General features: G+C 32.1%; 2 protein-coding genes across 3 annotated transcripts; both read left to right on the top strand.

The window, feature by feature from the left end:
• The first annotated feature begins 3576 nt into the window (after nucleotides 1-3576).
• Nucleotides 3577-7945, top strand: LOC116118750 (ethylene-responsive transcription factor WRI1). Its single transcript, XM_031404721.1, has 8 exons — nucleotides 3577-3903; nucleotides 3979-4061; nucleotides 4223-4231; nucleotides 4467-4555; nucleotides 4706-4830; nucleotides 4946-5022; nucleotides 5893-6591; nucleotides 7431-7945. The coding sequence occupies exons 1-8, from the start codon at nucleotides 3719-3721 to the stop codon at nucleotides 7832-7834; spliced, it is 1671 nt and encodes a 556-aa protein (XP_031260581.1). The 5' UTR covers nucleotides 3577-3718; the 3' UTR covers nucleotides 7835-7945.
• A 4860-nt stretch (nucleotides 7946-12805) lies between these two features.
• Nucleotides 12806-21568, top strand: LOC116118748 (protein FAR1-RELATED SEQUENCE 3-like). 2 transcript variants are annotated; one of them, XM_031404719.1, is made up of 6 exons: nucleotides 12806-12984; nucleotides 14062-16385; nucleotides 16464-16553; nucleotides 16923-17072; nucleotides 19895-20010; nucleotides 21225-21568. In XM_031404719.1, exons 2-5 carry the CDS (start codon nucleotides 14163-14165, stop codon nucleotides 20003-20005), a joined length of 2574 nt encoding a protein of 857 aa, XP_031260579.1. In that variant the 5' UTR covers nucleotides 12806-12984; nucleotides 14062-14162; the 3' UTR covers nucleotides 20006-20010; nucleotides 21225-21568. The 2 variants fall into 2 exon arrangements, with proteins under 2 accessions (XP_031260579.1, XP_031260578.1); XM_031404718.1 differs by having other exon boundaries at nucleotides 14041-16385.
• The last annotated feature ends 872 nt before the right edge of the window (nucleotides 21569-22440 follow it).

The following is a 22440-nucleotide window of genomic DNA, read 5'->3' as shown; positions in this document are numbered from 1 at the left end:
CTTAAAAATATTGATGAAACTAGGTTAGAAATAATAAGTAATGAATCAAACTGTTCGTTTCAAATATAAATATTTCCTCTAATGGAAATAACACACCAAAATCAAAATCTTAATTATTTTGTCTTGTTATTCGTTTTATTCCAAAAATTCTAATCAAGTTGAGTGGTCACATTCAAACTTAAGATAACATTAATGTCTTCAAATTTGTACTTATCCAATAAGTTCAAGTTTAATATTACGGATATATATAGTAAAAAGATGTAATTTGAAGTGTTGGACGTCTAATGACACATACAAGCTAATAGAGAGTAAATTATATTAAAACCTAATAATTTAATATTAAAAAAAAAAAAAAAAAAAAAACTCTAACTAAATCAAGGAAAAAAATCCTAAGCTACCCTAGTAAATTTTTTTTTTTTTTTTTTTTTTTTTTTGGTGATCCACACCAAAATCATGTTGTTTATTGTATTGTCATTTTCTAACTTAATTCAAAATTAATATACTCTAATGGGTTCGAATTGTAATATTCAAACCTAAATTTCGTATACTTAACTATCATAACCAATTATCCAATAACTAAAAGAGCTAGTCTTTGTAAAAATGTGTTTATTTCTTATTTCTAAGTCAAGTCGTTATTAAAAAGTGATTTCAATAGGCTTATGAGGTCATCCAAAATATAGTATTGATATAGACGTGAAATATAGGCATATGATCAAAAGAATATATATATATTGTACTATTAACTCAATTAAATCGACCAGTTGTATGATTTCGACCTATTTTTTGTAATTAAGTTATCCAAAAAATTAAGTTATTTAACTTATTAATTAGCATAGAAAAAAATTAATATCTCATTCATTTGATTATATAATTATGTGATCTGAACTTTGTACTTTATAATGTGAAGATAATTTTATTTTGTCAAGTCATCAGTTTCAGCTTCAAATAAAAATTTTAAAATGGGGTTTTCTTTATTGAATTATTGGAAGAATAAAATAAAATTATCAAATCAATAAATGATTTTTATTATAAAAGTTTGTATGTTTAATATTATATATATAATTGTTAATTTACGGTATATATTACGAATTTTTCAATTCAATTAAATGTATTTTATCATTTTAAAATTTGTTTGATAGCACCTAGTTAAGGAAATCAATACGTTGACATATAAAACAGGTGATTGTCATTGAAGAGGCGCATTTCATTTGTGAGTTTCTTGACAAAAGAACAAATGAAAGTTTTTGTTCTTAGTCTTTGTATTTTTGCAATTGCTTCATTGTCTTATAATTGAATCCCTAATGTTTAAGAAAATATTAACAAAATCCTCAGATTTATTTAGAAATTATCCCTTCTGTCACATTTTATAAAATCATCCCTTTTTTTTCTTAATTATATTAAATTTTGACCATTAGATTTCATGCAAAGAGGGAGATAACTAGGGGTGAACAAAAAATAAACCATAGAGATAATTTTGTTAAACCTGAGATAAATTATGGATTATTTTTCATAATTTTAGGTTTTATAGATATTTTCTCGAAAGCTGAGAATAGTTGAGAAATAATTATTAAACCACATTTGGTCAACGACAGCAAAAAATATAGCTTTCGTTGATGACCAACCATGGCCAAAGATCTAGCTGTAATCGTAGATCTGATCTTTTTTTGTCAGAACCATGGTGAATTTGATCGAAAAAGGTTAAATCAGTGCACAAGATACAGACGTTAGTGTATCATTACGCTAAATTTTGGTCACCTTCTATTAGTGGTGGTAGGAATCTAGCAAATATAGATAGATATATGTGTTTTTTTGTCAATTTCTAAATTTAGTTAAATTAACAAATCTAAAGATTTATAAATAATTGATTAAAATAGAATTAGATTTTCAGAATAGAAACTAAATATGTATTTTAAATGAAATAGGAGTAGAACATAATATAAATATTAAAACACACACGACCTAATTGTTTGGTTTATTCATATGTATGGTTACAACTTACAAGTGGATGACTTTCCTAACATTACTATCATTCCGACACCTCAGATTCCTCCTTCCACGTCACTTCTTTTTCAGCAAACTGACATTTTCACAGGCTTCCATACCACTCATTGTAATTATTCTTTTTATTAATTTAAAATACCACCTTATAATATACTGTATTTTTATATTTTTATAGGATGTAAATTTATTTTAAAAACCATCATCTATCTGTGATAATATAATCTATTTATTTTAATGAATTTTTTTTTTTTATATTGTTTAGTATTCATTTATAACAAAGTTTTTTTACTTATATTTAGGGACTAATTAAGAGGGGGGCTTTGGTTGGGCAATAGACAAGCCAAGATTTTGGGGAATATATTTTATCATGTAAAATATGCCATCCAATTTCAATTTTTTTTTTTTATTCTTCATTCTTTATATATTTTCTATAAAAAGAAATAATTTATCTAAATAATATCTACCCTCTTCCTTTAAATTAAAGTCTCATTTTTTTCATTTTTCTCTTAAGAAAAATTAAAATAAGTTTAATTTATCACGTGAGCACTATTAAACTTCTTGAATCTTAAGTAATTGATTTTCTTTATATTTTATATTTATACATGTAAGTGATATAGCTTTTTAATATTTAAATAACAAAACAGAATACATAAATATACTTTATTCCTTATGACACTCCAAACATGTTTTTCATTTTTTGTTAATACAATTTCTCATACCATCAAATTACTCACAAATAATTTTATTAAAATAAATTAGTCCAATAAAATATATATATATATATAATGATACATACATATATATTATATGTTTATTAATGATAAAATATATGTTTTTCATTCCACCCCCTTGAAAAAATATATAATAGTTTATAAGAAATTACATGTTAGAAAAAATACATGAATTATAGTTTATATGAAATCATACATTAGAGAAAAAAAATATATATATTTTTAATACATTTTTTGTATAATGATATTTAGAGTAATTTATTTTACAAATTGACGAAAAAACTCAACGTTCTAAAATCTGAAAAAGAAAATAGTTTAAATTGGTTATATCCCTTAATTTATAATATTAATTTCTATTTATTGTATCGCTTGAACTTGATTTTATATATCAAATTTTGAAATAACATGATTATATTACAATAATACAATAAGAATTAAGTGATAAATTAAATATACTATAAACCTGTTCAAACTTCTAATTGACTAATTAATTAATAGCGAGTGATTAAATTGTCGGCATTAAAAATACAAAGCTTGTCAGCCGCAACCAACACTCTGTCTTCCTCTTCCTCTACAAAATAAAAATAAAAATAAAATAAAAAGTTTTTCAAAAATTCATGAATTTTAAAATGATTCTTTAAAACATACATAGAAAGCCAACCTAGACAATACATCCCATTGGTAGCATGGCTGCACCCTCGGCCAAGTGTTAACCTCTTAACCCTGAGTTACTTAACCTAACCCCCATTCCTTTAACCCTGGTTTAACTTTTCCACCTCTATTTTTAGCTGCCTTCCCCTTTACTTCCCCATTAATATTTTCCTCCTTCTCCTTCTTTCTGTCTCTCCTTGTTTTGGTAAACCACTTTTGGTTGCCATTTCACCAAAAGTCTTCGCTTCTAAAACCTACTTGACTTAACTCCTCTTTTTATTCAAAGAGTTTCCAAAGGGGACGAAATTGTAACGAATTAAAGTTTCGTCAAGTAAATGAAGAGGTCTCCTTCTAGTTCTTGTTCTTCTTCTTCTTCAAGTTCTGATGTTGTTCTTCCTGATCATCATCAATCAGTTAAACCAAAGATCAAGCGGCCGAGAAAAAACCAAACAAAAGAGAAATGCCAGACTACTCCAAACTTATCAGGAAGACGAAGCTCCATTTATAGAGGAGTCACCAGGTTAATTACTTAATTAAGCATTAATTAATCTTCATTTCAATGCATGTTAATTAATCTTTGAGTAATTGTGAACAGGCATAGATGGACGGGGAGGTTTGAAGCTCATCTCTGGGACAAGAGTTCGTGGAACAACATTCAGAACAAGAAGGGGCGACAAGGTAAATTCTATTCCATTAATTAAGAAGATTAACAAAATCAAGGAGATCTGTAATATTTGTTTATTATTTTAATTAATTAATTTTTTTTTCCTATGTTACTGACTATGTTTTGTTCCTGGTAATCTCTCTGTCATTGTAACGTTCACCTCCACCATCCATAGTTTATTTGGGTAAGTCCAGTTTATTTAAATATTCTTCACAAATCTCAATCAATCTCCATTTCGTATTATTTACTTCGTCGTGTTTCTACTTTCTTGTTCACATTAAACAAATTCGGGAGACGGAATGAACCGTAAACTCGGATATACTGAATTCAAATCCTGGAATTCGAACACTTCCAGATTCAAAAACGTTATTTTTCTGATTATAATTTTTTGTTTTTTATTTTTATTTTTTTTATTGTAGGAGCTTATGATTGTGAAGAAACTGCGGCTAGAACTTATGATCTTGCTGCTTTGAAGTATTGGGGACCAGAAACGACATTGAATTTTGCTGTACAGATTCCTAATTTCCTAATTATGACTTAATTTATTCTTGAGTACTTCATAATTTTACTAGCACGCATTGAGTATTATTTTTGACAAAATTTAATTATTTACTAATTATTTGTGTGTTTTATTTAATTTTCTTGTAATTAATTGCAGATAGAGACGTACAAAAAGGAGCTCGAAGAAATGCAGAAGGTATCCAAGGAAGAATACTTGGCCTCTCTACGACGACGTAGCAGCGGCTTCTCTAGAGGAGTTTCTAAATACCGCGGCGTGGCCAGGTAATTAATCAATCAATTAATTCCCTAATTTGGTGCTTAATTAATTAATGGAGACAATTAAGCACCTCTCTTAATTAATCAAAAACCCTTGTTAATTTATTAACTTTGACGGTAGGCATCACCATAATGGACGCTGGGAAGCTCGAATCGGAAGAGTTTTTGGAAATAAATATTTGTACCTCGGAACTTATAGTAAGCTCTAATTCTCTCCATTTCTCACCGCAATTTCTTGCATATATTTTTTTTTCCAGTCACTCTTATGGTATAAAAGTTATGAATTTATGAGACAGAATCTCGAGTTTTAAGTTATAAAAAAAAGAAAAGTAAATAGTGCCAAATTTTGGCATACTGGATCCCCATTTTAAAGAATAAGCGGCTTTAGTCAACAAGGCAAACGTGGCGAGGGGATTTCTGAACAGTTCACCACGTTATAATATTGTTTTGTCATTTTTTGAGTTTCTTGTTTGGTTTGAAAACACAAACAAAATCTTTCAAAACACAACTCGTTGTCCACACAAGTCGTGAGTTGAATAAAAAGACAGAAAAGAAATGGTGAACAACTCACATGTATTGCTTTGAAACTGGCTCTTTCATCATTAATATTAGGGGAAAAACTCATTCAAACCCTCAAGGTTTGAATAGTATCATAGGTACTTCTCATTTTTCATGATATCTGAGTCAGTTGCACGAGAGATTGTCAGTAAGCAGTTGCCTTCAATTCAGATCTCAACCATTAAAACTACGATTAAGCCCTCTGTAATCAGTCAGTAATTACAATAATATTTCCATGTATTTCTTCAACGGCATGTAGTATGTCACGTGACACCTCTCTCCACGTCGTCCACGACTATCTGAGTCTGTCAAAAGAGAGATTTACAGTCTTTTTTCAGCCAAGATCTAATCTTTCATTCTTCAATCTAATTAGTGACTCCCACGAGGACTCATGTGTCACAATTTAGATTAATTTTCCAACTTAGATTTGACTCAAAAGATTATCAAATCTTATTGGGTTTTTATTTTTATTTTTATTTTTAACTTTGTTTTTTTGTTTTTGTCTCCTAGATACACAAGAGGAAGCCGCTGCAGCTTATGATATGGCAGCCATTGAATACCGAGGCGCAAATGCAGTAACCAACTTTGACATTAGTCATTACCTTGATCGCTTAAAGAAGAAAGGCATCTTCCCTCATCAATCCTCCACCGACCAATTCGAAGAAACCGAAGCTGAACCGGAGGTTGAACAACCACAACTCCCGGAACAACAACCACCAGAACAACAACAACCAGAACAAAAACAACATGAACAACAACAACCGCAACAACAAGTCGTCGACGCCAATGCCGACGCAGATGCCATTGTTTCGCCGCAAGTAGTCTTAATTGACCATCAACATCATGAATACATGGACACAACCGAGGATATTCATGAGCTCACTTGGAGTTTCGGACTAGACAATCCGGGACTAAGCCCACTTCCGGTTCCCGATTTCCTACTCGGAAATGGCGCCTGCGATCTCCTCCCCGACATATTCGATTACACTGGATTTGAGGACGACATAGACTTCATGTTCAACGAGATGAACAATATGAACAACAACAACGAGGCGACAAACATCATGGAATGTGTGTTGGTTGAGGGGAACATGGAGGATAATAGCATTGAGGCAGCTGAGAAAGTTAGGTTACTGTCTTCGTCCTCGTCGTCATCTTCCTTATCAAGTTCGTCGCCATTGTCTTCTTCAACAATAACCTCGGTTTCTTGTAAGTTGTAACTATTATAAACATTTACTGGAAGTGTTTGGGAGATTATTGAAAAACCATTGCCAGTAGTAGTGGGAGGTTGGATTTTACTTTTTTTTTTTTTTTTTTTTCCTTAAAAAAAAAATCTAATTCATATTTGTAAGTGAGCATTATCGAAAAAAAAGTAATATTAAATCCATCGTAAAATAAATTTCTAATCACGTTCCTTTGTTTAAATCTAATGCGTGGCTTCGAATCAATATTATATATTCTTGCTGGGTGTTAGTCTAAACGGTTGAGTTCGATAATAAAACAAAATATACATTATATTTAGTTTGGGCACGTGACATGAAAAGATTAGCAACAATGGCAATTGTGACTGTCGATAGCACGACACTTAATATATACCAAACATTTTATTTTAATTTTTTTTCATATAACCTTTTATTATTATATATATATAATATATTACCAAAATTGTTGAAATTTTCCCAGATGGAAAAGGCAGAGAATAGATTAGTTAGAGAAGAAACAGTCTGAAAATAGAGTACACTAATGTACTTTCTCCCCCATCATGCACCCCACAGATCCAAGGGGACCATATCGCAACACTTTCTCTTTTAAATATTATTTCGAACTAAAATAAATAATTTGCAGAATCATTGAATCAACATCATCAGTATCTTTACTAATTATGGACTATTTTTTCCACTCCCTCACGTGACTTGTAATTATTTTATATGCTTTGATCTGCTTTTATAAAACATTCATAAAAGTTCATTTCCATCCCTTTTTTTAACCTTTTTAACTTTTTTTTTTTGCTTTTTTTGTTTGTTGTTGTTGTTGTTGTCGTCTTCTAGATACACAAGGGGAAGCCGCTGCAGCTTATGATATGGCAGCCATTGAATACCGAGGCGCAAATGCTGAAACGGAGGTCGAACAACCACAACCCCCGGAACAACAACAAGACGTCGACGCCATTGCCGACGCCGACGCCATTGTTTCGTCGCCAGTAGTCTTAATTGACCATCAACATCATGAATACGAGGATATTCATGAGCTCACTTGGAGTTTTTGTCTAGACAATCCGGGACTAAGGTCGCTTCCGGTTCCCGATTTCTCACTCAGAAATGGCGCCTACGATCTCCTCCCCGACATATTTGATGAAACCGGATTCGATGAGGACATAGACTTCATGTTCAACGAGATAAACAACATGAACAACAGCAACGAGGCAACAAACATCATGGACTGTGTTGGTTGATGGGAACATGGAGGATAATAGCGTTGAGACAGCTGAGAAAGTTAGGTTACTGTCGTCGTCTTCGTTATCAAGTTCGTGGCCATCATCTAATTCAACAACAACCTCGGTTTCTTGTAAGTTGTAACCAAAGTCGAACCTCTCTATAATTATAATTAAATTTATTACTATGAAAATGTTATAATTTAATAGGTGTGTAGTTACGATAATTATAGTTTTGATTTCTTATTTTATAATTCATGTTTTAATAGTATTAGAATTTCAATTTATTATTTTAATGGCATTAGGATAATACAGAAATGGATATCAAAGAGTCATTGTAAAATTGAGTTATCAGATTCAACTTCGCTACACTAGTCAAATTGATATTAATATCTTCCTTAATCATCCAAATGAGCAACAAGTCATGTATGCTTTAACTGAAAAAGAAATATTTACTAGAATTAAATAGGAAGAGGAAAGAGATAATCCTGAGAATGATAGTACGGAAATACCGAAAGTTTCGTGTCAAAAAGCTCTAAACATGCTTGAGAAGCTAAAAATATTTTGACTTCAACAAGAAGGTATTCATACTGACGACTTATTACGTACCTGCAAGATAAAAAATGTGATAACAATTCTAAAGCATAAATCATTGTCCTAAACAACTTTGGATAAATATTTTATTTCATCTTAAACCTTTAATGTAACATAATATATATTTTTTGCAATATATATATATATATATATATAGAGAGAGAGAGAGAGAGAGAGAGAGAGGCGAGTTCCTTAAGACAAGACCTAGAAAAATTATAACTTATTATAATGTGAAATTTAATTCTTATTTATAATTGGTCCAAGTTAGGATTATAATTTTGTATGACTACATGAAGGTTATTCCTATATAGAGTATCACCATAAAGAGGTTCTACTGTATTAATAAAAAATTACTGAAAGACCCATTTGGATGGGGGTAATATTAGATAACTGGGATAATATTTTTTAAATTGAGCAAATGACAATGCTTAGTTGATTTGTAAAAAATTATTCCCAAAATCTTTTATGACAAACAATAGCATTTGGAGGGTAAGTTGCCGAGAATATTGATACCTTGGGGGGGCTATTATTAAAACTTACCTAAGGTAATCCAATTTTGTTTTTCATATTGCCTCTAAACATTTGAGCATTTGGTCCAAATTAGCCTTATATTTGTTACGATTTACAAAATACCCATTCACTCATGTAGACCCTTTTGCCCTCACTTTTTAATTTTTTCGGACAACATTGTCCTTGTTATTTTCATTATTTACAGAAATGTCATTGTACCTAAAACTAGCCATCACCGCCAGCCACCATGGATCGCGCCGGTGAGGTCTTTTCCGACCATGGATAAAAAAACAGCCATAGATCTAGCCGTGAAACAACCAGATCTATGGCAGTACCGGCGCCACGACCAGATATGTGGCACTGTTGGCGGCTGCCGACGGTGGTGGCTGACTATTAACAGTGGCTTGGGGTGGGTATGAGTGTTTTTGTTAAGTTTAAAACATTTTTGGTTGTAAGGTGTTTGTGCTAAATCTGAAAAGTAGGGGGTTAAAAGAATTATTCAAAAAATATAATAAAAAATACTATTATTTTAATATTTAAAAAGGAGGGTAATTAAGTAATCTATATAACATACCAACATATTTATCCTCCCAACCAAACATATTATTTATCAATTTATTCGAATCAACTAAATACATTTTCTAAACATTCTGAATAATCTTCAAGGTGATATTTTATTCCGTTAATATAATATTCTCCTATAATAAAACATTATATAATCCAAACGCCCCTAAAATGTTTTGGGTGATTATTTGTATGTGCTAGTTAGTCTGTTAATAAAAACCATTGCTAGTAGTAGTGGGAGGTTGCTTTTAAAATAAATAAATAAAAAATCTGATTAATATTTGTAAGTAAGCATTATTGAAAGAAAAAAAATGTATTATTAAATCTATCCTAAAATAAATTTGTAATCACGTTGCTATATTAATAACTGTATTATTAAGTAAGCAATTCATGTGCCATTCTTAATTGATTTATCCAACATGTCTTATTTAATTATTTCCAAATTCCTAAAAGAGTTTCTTCATTTAGTGATTCAAAGACTTCGTTCAAACATAAACTTTTAAAAAAATATATAGAAATAATAGTGCATGCATGGGGCACGATCAATAAGCAGTCTCAATATATTAAAAATGAACCTTTCACGAGTAAGATTATATTCGATTAAAATAATTATACAATTAGCATATATTTAATATAATCTTAATTATTACTCTAATCTATTTATATAATCAACAAATTATGTCTTAAGTCTATTTGGCTGTCCACGTTCGTTAGCTGGTCAAGTCTTCTTTCTTATCAAATAAAGAATAATACATATGTTTTGACATTTAATCTTGCGTAAACTTTAACCTTAAATTTTTATAATCAATTATAACATTTTGTTTTATTTCAAAATTTTAAATTTTTATAATCAATTAAAACATTTTATTTTATTTCAAAAATTTGTTGTTTGATGAAAATCTAATACTAAAGCTATGAACAAAGTAACAACACAATAAGGTGAATCTAAATTTATGAAGAACAAAAAAGTAAGTTTTAAGTTTGAAATTAGGAAATTTGAGAAAAAGAGGTGTAAACGGAAAACCTAATTACGTTTGAGAATGAGAGAAAAGAGTGTAAAACAAAAAACTTAATTAAATTTAAAATTGGAAAAAATAAACCTAATTGAACTTAGAGGACCATTTTCAGTATCAAATGGAGTTAAAAGTTTTTTTTTTTTTTTTTTTTTTTTTTTTTTTTAATTATAAAAAATGTGTAGGTGCTAACAAGGTTTAATATAGATGGGGGAAAGCACAAAAAGTTTCAATAAGAGTTGGGCCCAATGAGTAGACAAAAAAGCCCAAAATGCCTCATTGTAAATGTTGGGCCCAAAAATGTAAAGCAATACACTTGTCTGCAATCTCCAGACTTGACATTTATGACACTAGCTTGAAAAACAATAATAATTCATTTAAAAAAATAAAAATAAAATAATCGAAACAAAATTTACAATAGCAATCCGAAGACAAATTTTCCTTCTATTAGCTCTAATAGTCAATCTCTAACGAGGATGTCCTTAAATTTATAAACGTGTTGACTAAATTTGAATTCTCAGTCACTAACTTTACAAACCCTAAAACTAAAATTAAAAGTCTGTAACCAAATACTCACTTTTGGTTTACATATTAAAAATTTAAGGACGTTCTTACCTCAGGAATTTTCCTTCGCTCTAATATGTTCCAATATTTATAACTAAAAGAGTGGTGTTATTTAAGTCTTTTTTGTAAATTTTTCTTGTCGATATAAATATAAAGTTACATGTCCTAAATTTCAACAATATAAATATAAAGTTACGTGTTCTAAATTTCAACAAAGGAAAAATTATTTAATACCAAAATTTTACTTTCGAAAATAGTAATTATTAATCTGAAAATATTTTAATAAAAGTTAAAATCTAATGAAAGTTGTCAGAGTGCAAAATAGAATGCAATTTATATGTTTCCTTAATTGTGAAACAATACTGTGTTTTCTTATCCTAGGAAATTATAGACATTATTGCATATTATGTTTTCTTATTATATAGTTAAATTTTTATACAAATAGGTGATGTATTCACGATTCAAAATCATTCAATATAATTAAATTTAATTTATCTAAAGATATCTCTTGCGTATACTCCAACACCCTTTTAATTATCTCTTTTACCCTCTAAAAAATATCAGAGTCTCTTTTATTTTGATCCTCTTGCCTACTCAAACTCCAACAAAAGTATTTTAACGAGGCCCAAAGTAAGGCTTGAGCCGGCCCTAATTCTAAATTTCCAATCTCGTATTCTTGTCATTTAAAAGTAGTACAACATATTTTTTTAGTAGTACTTTTAAAATTATCTTTTAAACCTCTTTTCATAGATTTTTTGTACGTGATTTGATTAATGCTTTTAAAAGTTAAACACAATTAAATTTTCAATTTGTCCCTCAATTAATTTAATCTTAATTCAGTCATTTGATTTGATGGTACATAATTATGAAAAACTCAGAAATCATTTTTTTCTTAATACAACAATTATATAAGGGTTGATTTTTTTTTTTTTAACAAATGTTTTACTTTAAAATTAATTTTCGAATAAATATTAAATGCATTCTTAACTGATTATTATGTATTTTAAACCACATAAGGATTAATTTCTCATATACATGATCATCATTATACATTTTATATATAAAATCATAATTTATAATAACACAAATTTAAGATTAGGAGTAAATGTAGGCCTAATGTTATATAATTGAATCATTTAATTTAGAATTTAAATACCATTTTTCGTTTTTGAAAAAAAAATATAAAGATATTTATCAAAACAAGGTTTATCATAATCATTTTCAAAGCAATTTTTAGAAATTAATTTTAGATTAATTTCATTTGCCGAGAGATTGTTAAGATTTAAACATCCAATAGTTTTAAGAACACTAATTAAATATCCATAAAATCAATAATACTAATAATAAAAACTTTGAAAACATAAAAAAAAAAAAAAAACTAAAAAATTGAGAGGTTTTTGATAAAAAATTTTAAATCGTTATAATGCTTGAGATTTAAGGATTCCTCATGGGCCAATAAAATTAACCCTATAATTTTCAAAGTAAATATTCTTTAGTAATTTTTAATTAATTAATTAATTTTAACTCTAAAATTGATTTTCAAACTAAAAATATTAAAGTCCAACTCAAAATTTTGGATTTTATTAAAATTTTTCAAAGATTATCAAGATACCTAGCAAATGGGAAGCCCTATCAAAAGCGAAAGAAAAAGTTACAGTAGAAAGGTGGGGGTGAAAATGCAAGAAAACAAAAGTAATAACAATCAAACAAGAAAGGAGTTGATGTCATTTCTGGGATCGACGGGTCCTACTCAAACAACATTCACGCACAGACAAAAGACTCCTCTCAAACTCAACTCCCAACTCAACTCACCTTCAAAAATTTTCCCTTTTTAACTCAAAACCCTAACCCCTCACTTACCCACTTCTACACGATTCTCGAACTTCACTTCAATTCACTTTTCACCTCTTTTATTCACATACTCAGGTCAGTTTTTTCTTTTTTTTAATTATTTTTCTGGTTTGTTTTTGTAGTTTCTTAGTGGGTTCTTGTTCTTTATGGCTAATGAGTAGAAAGTTTCTTCCTCTGGAGATGTTGATGCTGAAATGGGAAGTGAGGGTTGTCAGTGTTTGAAGTTGAAGTTGGAGTTGGTTTGTTTTTGGAAACAAAAATGTGGTTTTAGCATTATCTTGGAGTGTGGTTCTGTTTTTTGTTCTTCAGATTGTAGGGAATTGTTTTGTCTGCCATTGTTGATCTTGCCGCTTGTGCTATTTCAATTTTGTAATTACAACTTTTTAAGTTAATTTTGTGGCAACGAAGATTATGTTCAGGCTTTGCATTGTTTGCATTTCTTGAAGTGTTTTGATTGCTCTAGGAAGCAAAATTAGGTCCATTTTTGTAACTCAAAAGTGAAAATTCTGTTGAGTAGTTTATCTTTAAGTGCTTAATTGAAGGTATCTTGAGAATTTATCCATGAGTCTCACTGGTCAAGTATTTTGCTTTAGTTTTCTAATAATTATCAATAGGATACGTTAAAATCTTGGAATTGATTATTAAGTATTGATAATAAATCACATTTAGGCCTCTAGCAGTGTTGTACTTGTGGATTGTAATCAATGAACTATGAGATCAGTTAAACACACAGGCAGATTTGGAAACAAGTTGCAGTTGGAAAAATACGGAGTTGGAGTTTATTCTTTCATTTCCAATTTTAGGGTCTCAGTCCCAGCAACAAAATGCAGCCTCGAATTCTTTTAGAATACTTTTTGTGGTTTATCATGATAGAAAGAAAAAAATACTGCCTGAGTGTTGGATTGGAGCTATTACCTAAGATAGTTGGGAGATGCTATTGGCATTGCGAAAAGAAGAACTGTTACCCTGTTTTCTGGGGTTTAGATGAGCTGCAATACACTTTAAAGTCTGGCTTTCTACAATTAGTGTTCATAGACTTTAAAGTTTGGTTTTAGATGTTTCTTTTTGTTTGACTTTCACAACTATTATTTATTTATTTTATTTTTTCCATTTGGGTATGAACATTTACAGATAGGTATTTTTTAAATGAAGGCTGTTTCTGCTTCTGCTGAATTTGGGATAAGCATGAGGCAGTGGCTATAGCCTGCTGAGAAAAAGGAAGTATTGGTTTTCATATCTAATAAGCAACAAAGATGGATGTTGCAGTGGTAGATGCGGATGGAGAAAAAGGTGATGACTATGTGGCAACAAATGCTGAACCTGATAAGTCAGAGAGACACCCTGTAACTGAAAATTCTTCAGAAGAGCTTAGAAATTGCGATGATGATCAGAGTTCTAAACCATGCCTCGGCATGGAATTTGACTCAGAAGAGGCTGCCAAGACCTTATACGAGGCTTATGCCAAGCTTATGGGTTTTGCCACCCAAAATGGTCAGTTTACCCGTGCTAAGCCAGATGGCCCTATTATAACTTGGGAGTTTGCATGTTCCAGGGAAGTGTTTAAGAGAAAGAATGTCGAAAGCTGCAATGCGATGCTTAGGATAGAGAGAAATGATTCAGAAAAATGGATTTTGACGAAGTTTGTGGAGGACCATAACCATTCTATGGCGACTTCTAATAAGGTTCAATACCTTCGACCTCGTCGACATTTTGCTGGTGCTGCGAAGAATTCTTCTGGATCGCTGGACGTCTCAAATGATCTTTATGTTACAGTGGATGGAAATCATGTATCTTATGAAACAAATCATATAAGGAATGTCTCCCCTGTAGAATCAAATCGTGCAGCTCGAAATTTTTCCCCTGTAAACTATTTTAGATCTCCTGGTCGAAAGAGAACCCTGGGAAAAGATGCCCAAAATCTTCTTAACTATTTCAAGAAGGTGCAGGCTGAAAACCCAGGCTTCTATTATGCAATACAACTTGATGATGAGAACCGCATGACTAATGTTTTCTGGGCTGATGCCAGATCAAGGATAGCTTATAGTCACTTTGGCGATGCAGTTATTTTTGACACAATGTATAGACCAAATCAGTATCAGGTCCCCTTTGCTCCTTTCACTGGTGTAAATCATCATGGTCATGTGGTTCTGTTTGGTTGTGCATTACTTCTAGACGAGTCAGAATCTTCCTTTTCATGGCTATTTAGGACATGGCTCTCTGCAATGAATGATCGGCCTCCAGTCTCTATCACCACTGACCAAGATAGGGCCATACAAGTAGCTGTTGCTCAGGTGTTCCCAGCTACTCGTCATTGCATTTGCAAGTGGCATATCTTGAGAGAAGGCCAAGAAAGGCTGGCTCATATCTACCTTTCTCATCCATCCTTCTATGGCGAACTGTATAGCTGCATAAACTTTTCTGAGACAATTGAGGACTTTGAGTCATCATGGTGCTGTCTCCTTGAGAAATATGACCTCCTAAAGAATGAGTGGCTTCATGCAGTATACAATGCTCGCAGACAGTGGGCCCCAGTTTATTTTCGAGGCACTTTTTTTGCTGCACTTTCTTCAAACCAAGGTGTTAACTCCTTCTTTGATGGGTTTGTGAATCAACAGACCACCATTCCATTATTCTTTAAGCAGTATGAAAGGGCTTTAGAACATTCTATAGAAAAGGAAATAGAAGCAGATTATGATACTATCTGTACCACACCAGTGCTAAAGACACCCTCACCAATGGAACAACAGGCAGCCAACCTCTATACCAAGAAAGTTTTTGGAAAGTTTCAGGATGAACTAGTTGAAACTTTTGTATATACTGCAAATAAGATCGAGGGTGATGGGGTGGTCAGTAAATTTCGGGTTGCAAAATACGAACATGATGACAAGGCTTACATAGTCACGTTGAATGTTTCAGAGATGAAAGCAACTTGCAGTTGTCAAATGTTTGAATACTCAGGCATTCTCTGTAGACATATATTAACTGTCTTCACAGTAACAAATGTTCTTACCCTTCCAAGCCATTATATATTAAAGCGATGGACAAGGAATGCCAAATCTTGGATTGGGCTGGATGACCAAAACGCAGATACACAAGGTATTGAGACTCTCACCTTACGCTTCAACAATCTTTGTCGAGAAGCAATCAAATATGCTGAAGAAGGGGCAATAGCAGTGGAGACTTACAATGCAGCAATTGCTGCTCTAAGAGAGGGTGGGAAAAAGATTGCTGTGGTAAAGAAGAATGTTGCTAAAGTCACACCTCCAAGCTCTCAGGGATCTGGGAATGGTCATGAAGACAGTAACAAGAGAACTTCTCCATCAGTTCCTGAAATGGTCCCATCGTTATGGCCATGGCAAGAGACAATGCCGCATCGCTTTAATCTAAATGATTCTGGGGTTCATGTTTCTGATTTGAATCAGCCCAGTATGGCCCCTGTGTCTATTCACCGTGATTGTGGCACTCCCGACAGCCCGGTATGAAGTATGACAATAAATTTTATAGGTACTGTTGTGTATTTGGTGGTAATATCTAGATATTGTTTGTTGATGTAGGTGGTGCTCACTTGTTTCAAGTCCATGACGTGGGTGATAGAGAATAAAAATTCAAGCCCAGCTGGTAAAGTAGCTGTCATCAGCTTGAAGGTATTCATGCCTTTCATTGCCTTTGTGCTGGTTATTTTTATTAACTTAACTGTTTGCATTGTTTTGAGACCTTTATTTGATGAATTCAAGATGCAGTTCATCTGCTTTTAGAGTTGAGTGAGTTTATGCAATGTTAACAAATATGCATTCCTGTGCATTCTGTACTGTGGAATAGATCAATCTTATCCTATACCTTTTCACAAATGCAGTCTCCCTTGATGTTTCAATGATAATTACTTTATTATATGCTTATATTTTTCTTCAAACGAATTAAGCACATGTTACGGTTAACAAGTATAACTGGAGTGGATTTCTTTCGATATACATCGTCTGTGTATGTATTTTAAATGTCTTGTAATTCTTCTTTAGCTGCAAGATTATGGAAAGAATCCTTCAGGAGAGACTGAGGTACAATTCAGACTAACAAGGGTCACACTGGAACCGATGTTGAGATCCATGGCCTACATCAGTCAGCAACTCTCAGCACCAGCAAATAAGGTTGCCGTCATCAATCTGAAGGTATGCAAACTCGAATTTTGTCTTCATTTTCTTTTTAGTTAATTTTAACTGTATTGTTCTATTATTTTGGAAAAGCTTTATTTTGCTTGTTGCTGTTACTTTTCAAATATTCCTGCTATTACAGTATAATTCAGATTGTCAGAAAGATAGGCGATAATAGATGACTTGATTTTGTTGTAAATTTGCAATTTGGTCGCAATAACAGTATAAGGGGATTTTTATGTCACCCCAAAACCAGTTTAACTGAGCATAGGACAGTATCTTTTTAAGAATATTGAGTTTGTTGAATTAGTGAAACAGGAAGGTAGTTGAGCAAGTAATAGAAAATGATGCTTCAGTGCATTGAAATTCATAATAATTGGAAGCTTCTTTGCGTTAAGTTAAACAGATTTTACCTAGGAGGTTAGATAATATATCTGCTTTAAGTGGAATGATTTTATGCTATTATTTCTGTAATTTGTTGGAGTTGTTAGGCATATATGTCTTTTTTGATAATATTTTAAGTTGACCAATGTAAGTGCTGATTATCAATTTTTCTTAAAAAACAATAGAAGGATGTTTGGTTCTGCTTTGTATTCTTCTTGTTCTCAGATACAATGATCTTTGGATTGGAGTTTAAGGGGTTGGTTAATGCCTCTGTAAATATAAAAAAATCTGTGATTGAAACGTGCAGATGGGCTATATTGATCCACTAAACCAAGTCTTATTTCTTGCTTCATAACAGGTGGAAAAAACCTCTTTCTTTTTAACTTAATGAAATTATGAACACTCTTTCTGTAAGAGAGCACTATTTAACATACCCATATAATGGTAAGTAAAACAGTTAACATTTATAATCCTTGGAAGGAAAAAGCAGACGCAAACACCAATCTATACTAATCATTAATAAGTCTTTCAAAATGAAATTTTGCTGCAATATCTGAAGGATAGACTTTATTGGGTTACGAGCTGACACTGATCGAGTATTGACTTTTTTTTTTTATCTGGAATAGTGACAACTTTATCTCTATTGGTCGGTAACTTGGTACGTATCTGCAGTACTTATGGAAATATAATGATTTTCTTTAATTGACAGCACCGACTCAGATTGTGAGAAAAATTTTTTAGTTTACAAATACAGGAGTGACTATGTTTTTCAAGAGAAAGGATGTCCCACATTTCACTCCAAAGTTTCTCCAAGCTTAAAAAAAATGGCACATTCTTGATTGTTTAGCAGTCTTCTTATGCTATGTTATGGGGATTAGCCTTTTTGGTGATCAAATTAATATTCTTCATGCTGATAACTCATATTACCACATTTATCTGGTGAAATATTAGGACTTTTCACAAGTTCGCATTTATCGTTACAAACTAAATAATTTTACAAGAATTAGTTTTATTTTGAAAGCTGTCTTTGTCTCTTTTTATATTTGTTTTATCTCACTTTCTCTTTAATTTCTCATTGCGATTGAAGATTTTTTTGAGCCACATTCAAGTCTGCAGTTTCTCTCTTATATCTATGTTATATGTTGTAAAAGACGACTTCAGTTGAGCATGATAACTTGTATCATGCTCCTAGCTCCAACATTTTTCTGATTAGTAAATGGCTTCTGTTTCTAATTATGTATGTCCTTTTATGTGCCAAAGTGGAAACTTGAAACAATTTAAGTTGATTGTTCTACAAGATTTTACAGTGTGAGAATCATGATGTGCTTCATGAACATGGGTGTGAACTTTCAACTTTTAAACTCTAAAATATGTGTGAAGTTTTGAACTATAAACTTGAGTTCAATTTTATATCAGATTTTTGTATGAAAGGAAATACCTTTAAATTTATTAATATATTTTCATTCTTATTGTCTTTGATTAAGAAATTGAACACTATCTATTTTTCCCTTGCTAAGATTCAAATAAGGCTGACGCTAAGCCCTCTTCATGTATGAGTGAGCTTTGCATCTTGTGTCTGTACAACGTTTTGGGTATTTGATCATTGGTTTTGTTTGTGTGAGCTGTTCTTAATTTTTGATGAGGTGATATTAAGTTATTAAGGCTCCGTTTGGTTGGTTTTTGGGAATAATATTATTAGTATTCTCAAAAAAGTTAAACAGTAAAATGCCCAAAAACTCACAATATTATCCAATATTATTAAATTTTTTTTAAACCCCCTAAATTTGTTAATTTAATTAAATACCCCTAAATATTTTTTTTCGAAATTGCAAAAACCTCTAAGCCCACATTATACCAGATTTCGGCCACCACTACCGGAAGTTGGTCGGAATCTGGTAGGATGGCACACTACCGGTTGGATCTTGCCTGTAGTACGTTGATTTAGCCTTTTCCGGCCAGATCCATGGTGGATCTGGCCGGAAAAGGCCAGATCTGGCCGTTGACGGCCAGATCTTTGGCCGTAACCAGACGTCAACGACAGCCAACATATGGTCGTCGTTGACCATCAATGACGGCCGTATCTTTGGCCGTCGTTGACGAGCAAATGCGGCCAGATCTGGTCGTCAATGGCCATATTGGCGCACGACCGGCAAGATCCAGCCGGTCATGCACCAATACGGCGACTCCGGCCACCCTCAGGTGGTGGTGGCCGGCTGTCTGTATTTGATGGGTGGGTTGGGGGTGTTTTTGTTAACTTTTAATGTTTTATTATAGGGGTGTTTTGTAAAAAAACAAACATAGGGGGTATTTTATTAATTTGTAAATCTTACATCGTAATACCCGCTCAATTCAACTTTTTTTTAACTTTTTTCAAAAAACTTTTGCCAAAAACATAAAAATGTGAACCAAACGGAGCCTAATATTTTTAACTAATTGCTGATTATTTATGCACTCAGCTGCAAGATACAAAGACAACTTCAGGAGAAACAGAGGTGAAATTTCAAGTGTCACGAGATACACTGGGTTCCATGTTGAAATCAATGGCCTACATCCGTGAGCAACTGTGAAAGCTGTAAGTATACACTTTCCTGTTGCATTCATCAATTATCAGTGTTGCTATAATTAACTATTCACTAAAGCTTCATTCTTTATTTCTGTTTTCCGGAGAGCAGTTCTGTTAAGTTCCTGATGTGACTGAATTAAAAGCTTTGTATTGTTGTGTCAGGTAAAAAATAAGCACTATAAAAAGACATGTTGCAAAAATTTATGAAGCTAGCTTAGTTTAAGGCAAAAGGATGGTTCTGGTCCGATGAAGTGGCAATGTTGTTTGGTTGGTTGAAATAATGTACTAAAAATATGGGAGAAACAACCATTTAGGACTTTTGATTTAAAATGCCAAGAATATACTTCTGCATCTGGAAGTATGAATCTGCATGAGTTTATATTTAACAAACCGAAAACCTGAGTCACTGTTGTTTCTCCTGCTGTCGAAAGACGGTCAGATACATTGTTGTCACTGTGGTCAGTGTGACTTTGAGAGAATTCATAGTATGTCCGTAACCTACCTAAACAACCTCCCTATCTTTCATGAAATAATTCTACGTGTCATTGCATCCTTATAATGACTTTATTTATTTGCTATTCTCCGTTAGTCTCCATTCAGTTTCATTGCTCTAGTGCTACAGTTTATCGTGTCTTTGTTCCCAAAGCTTGTGTATCTCAAGATATTCAATATTGCGGTTCTTAGAAATATGAATTTATTGAAAGAGTTGTTAATAACACTCTTTTAGTCACTCTATTCCTCATTCTTTCACTCTCCTCTTGAAACGTATATAAGAGATAAAGAAAGTTTCAAGTTGGTAATATACTAAAAGAAGTGGCAAGTTTGTCCCTTGTACACTAAGAATGAGAATGATTATGTCCCAGGTTTTGGAATGGGAACGGACATATAAAAAGTAATCAAAGCTGATGTAGTGATTCTAATGTCTGAAATTGGCGGTCGTCCCTCGCCTTAATTTATTCTTAAAAAAGGACCTTGAATGTTTGCTTTAAGACATTTAATCTATTCAATTAGATGTGCTACTTTGCAGTTACACTTAACAATTACTGTGTGACATTTTTCATTAAATGCTGCAGTTTTCATTATTCAAATGAATTGTTTCTAAGAACTTTTCTGGCCAAATGGTTGAATCTTAGTCAATTAGATTGTATTATCTTCGAAATAATCAAGCTGTTGGGAATGGTTGAAATGTTTAAGCGAGAGCGTCTTTATCATTTCCCTTGCAGGCTGACTGAAACCAGAGGTGAGAAGCTTGTAGCATATATAGAGCCAAGAAAGGTGTGTCCCTTTTGGTGAAATAACCAAATTTTATGTAGCATTGTGAATGTGGAAGATTGATAGAAATGGAAATTAGTTGGTAGTTAGGTTATGTTTACTGCTAATCGATGTCGATTAGTTATAGTTTAGGTGATGGTCAATTACATTTCTAACGTCTAGAAAAAAAAAATTATATATATATATATATCACTATTTCTTGTGTAACATTTTGGTTACTTGATTTGTACATGTAAGTTGTGAAGAAGAAGACTCCTACATTTACTTAATGAACACTGCACATAATTTGTTTGTACTTCTTCATTCTCAAATCTCATACTCCTCTAATGACTGTTTTGAGGTTCCTGCTTCTGAATTTTGTTGCTTTTGTAGGCAGTTCAATCTTCTGTTAAGTTGTTTCGAAACTGCAGTCACAAAACTTCCCTTTTCTCTTCTATGGCTAATGTCAACTTAGTAAAGCGATTGCTTACATGATATCAAAGCCAAAAGTCTTGAGTTTGAATCAACGTGTAGGTTTATGTATAAGCTTAGTTCATATTTCACGTGAGGACTTGATAGACAACTAAATAATTATATGGGTTTTATTGAATATAATTGTAATCTTGTTTAAATAATTTTTATATGTAATATTAATTTTATTTCTAAGATTATTTTAGTAATTATCTATTAAAATCAGAATGTATTGAATGTTTAAAAGTACACAATTCCTATTGAATATTCTATTCTTATTTGGAATTTAGTTTTGAAAATTAAAAATCTAAGACTTTTCTGCATTTCAATCCGTGATTAGGAACTTGGCCTGGCCTAGTCGGTTCAACCGTGACCATCGCCTTTACAATGTTCAGTTACAAATTTTTTTATTTATTCAAAACCTAGAAATTAGGACATCAATCCGTGAACAATTGAAGGTTGAAATATTAGGGCATTTGAAAAGGAATGGCCGGTGAGTGGAATGATGGCAACGACATCGATTTCTGGTGAGTGAATTAATCGAAAATCGCAAAACAATGTCGTCGGAAATTACAAAACAAAGCTCACTGTCGTCGGTGACTGGGGAGGTGAACGGGGGAGGGTGAGATAAGTTTTAGTTAGGAGACTAAGGGGAGTGTTTTTGTAATGACGGGGAGTGTTGTCGTTGCCGGAAATAAGCCCTATTTGCCGATGCTA

This window comes from Pistacia vera, unplaced genomic scaffold, assembly GCF_008641045.1.
Source record: "Pistacia vera cultivar Batoury unplaced genomic scaffold, PisVer_v2 Contig858, whole genome shotgun sequence".
In the NCBI taxonomy this organism is placed as follows: Eukaryota; Viridiplantae; Streptophyta; class Magnoliopsida; order Sapindales; family Anacardiaceae; genus Pistacia; species Pistacia vera.
This window is presented reverse-complemented; position numbering and strand designations above follow the sequence as displayed.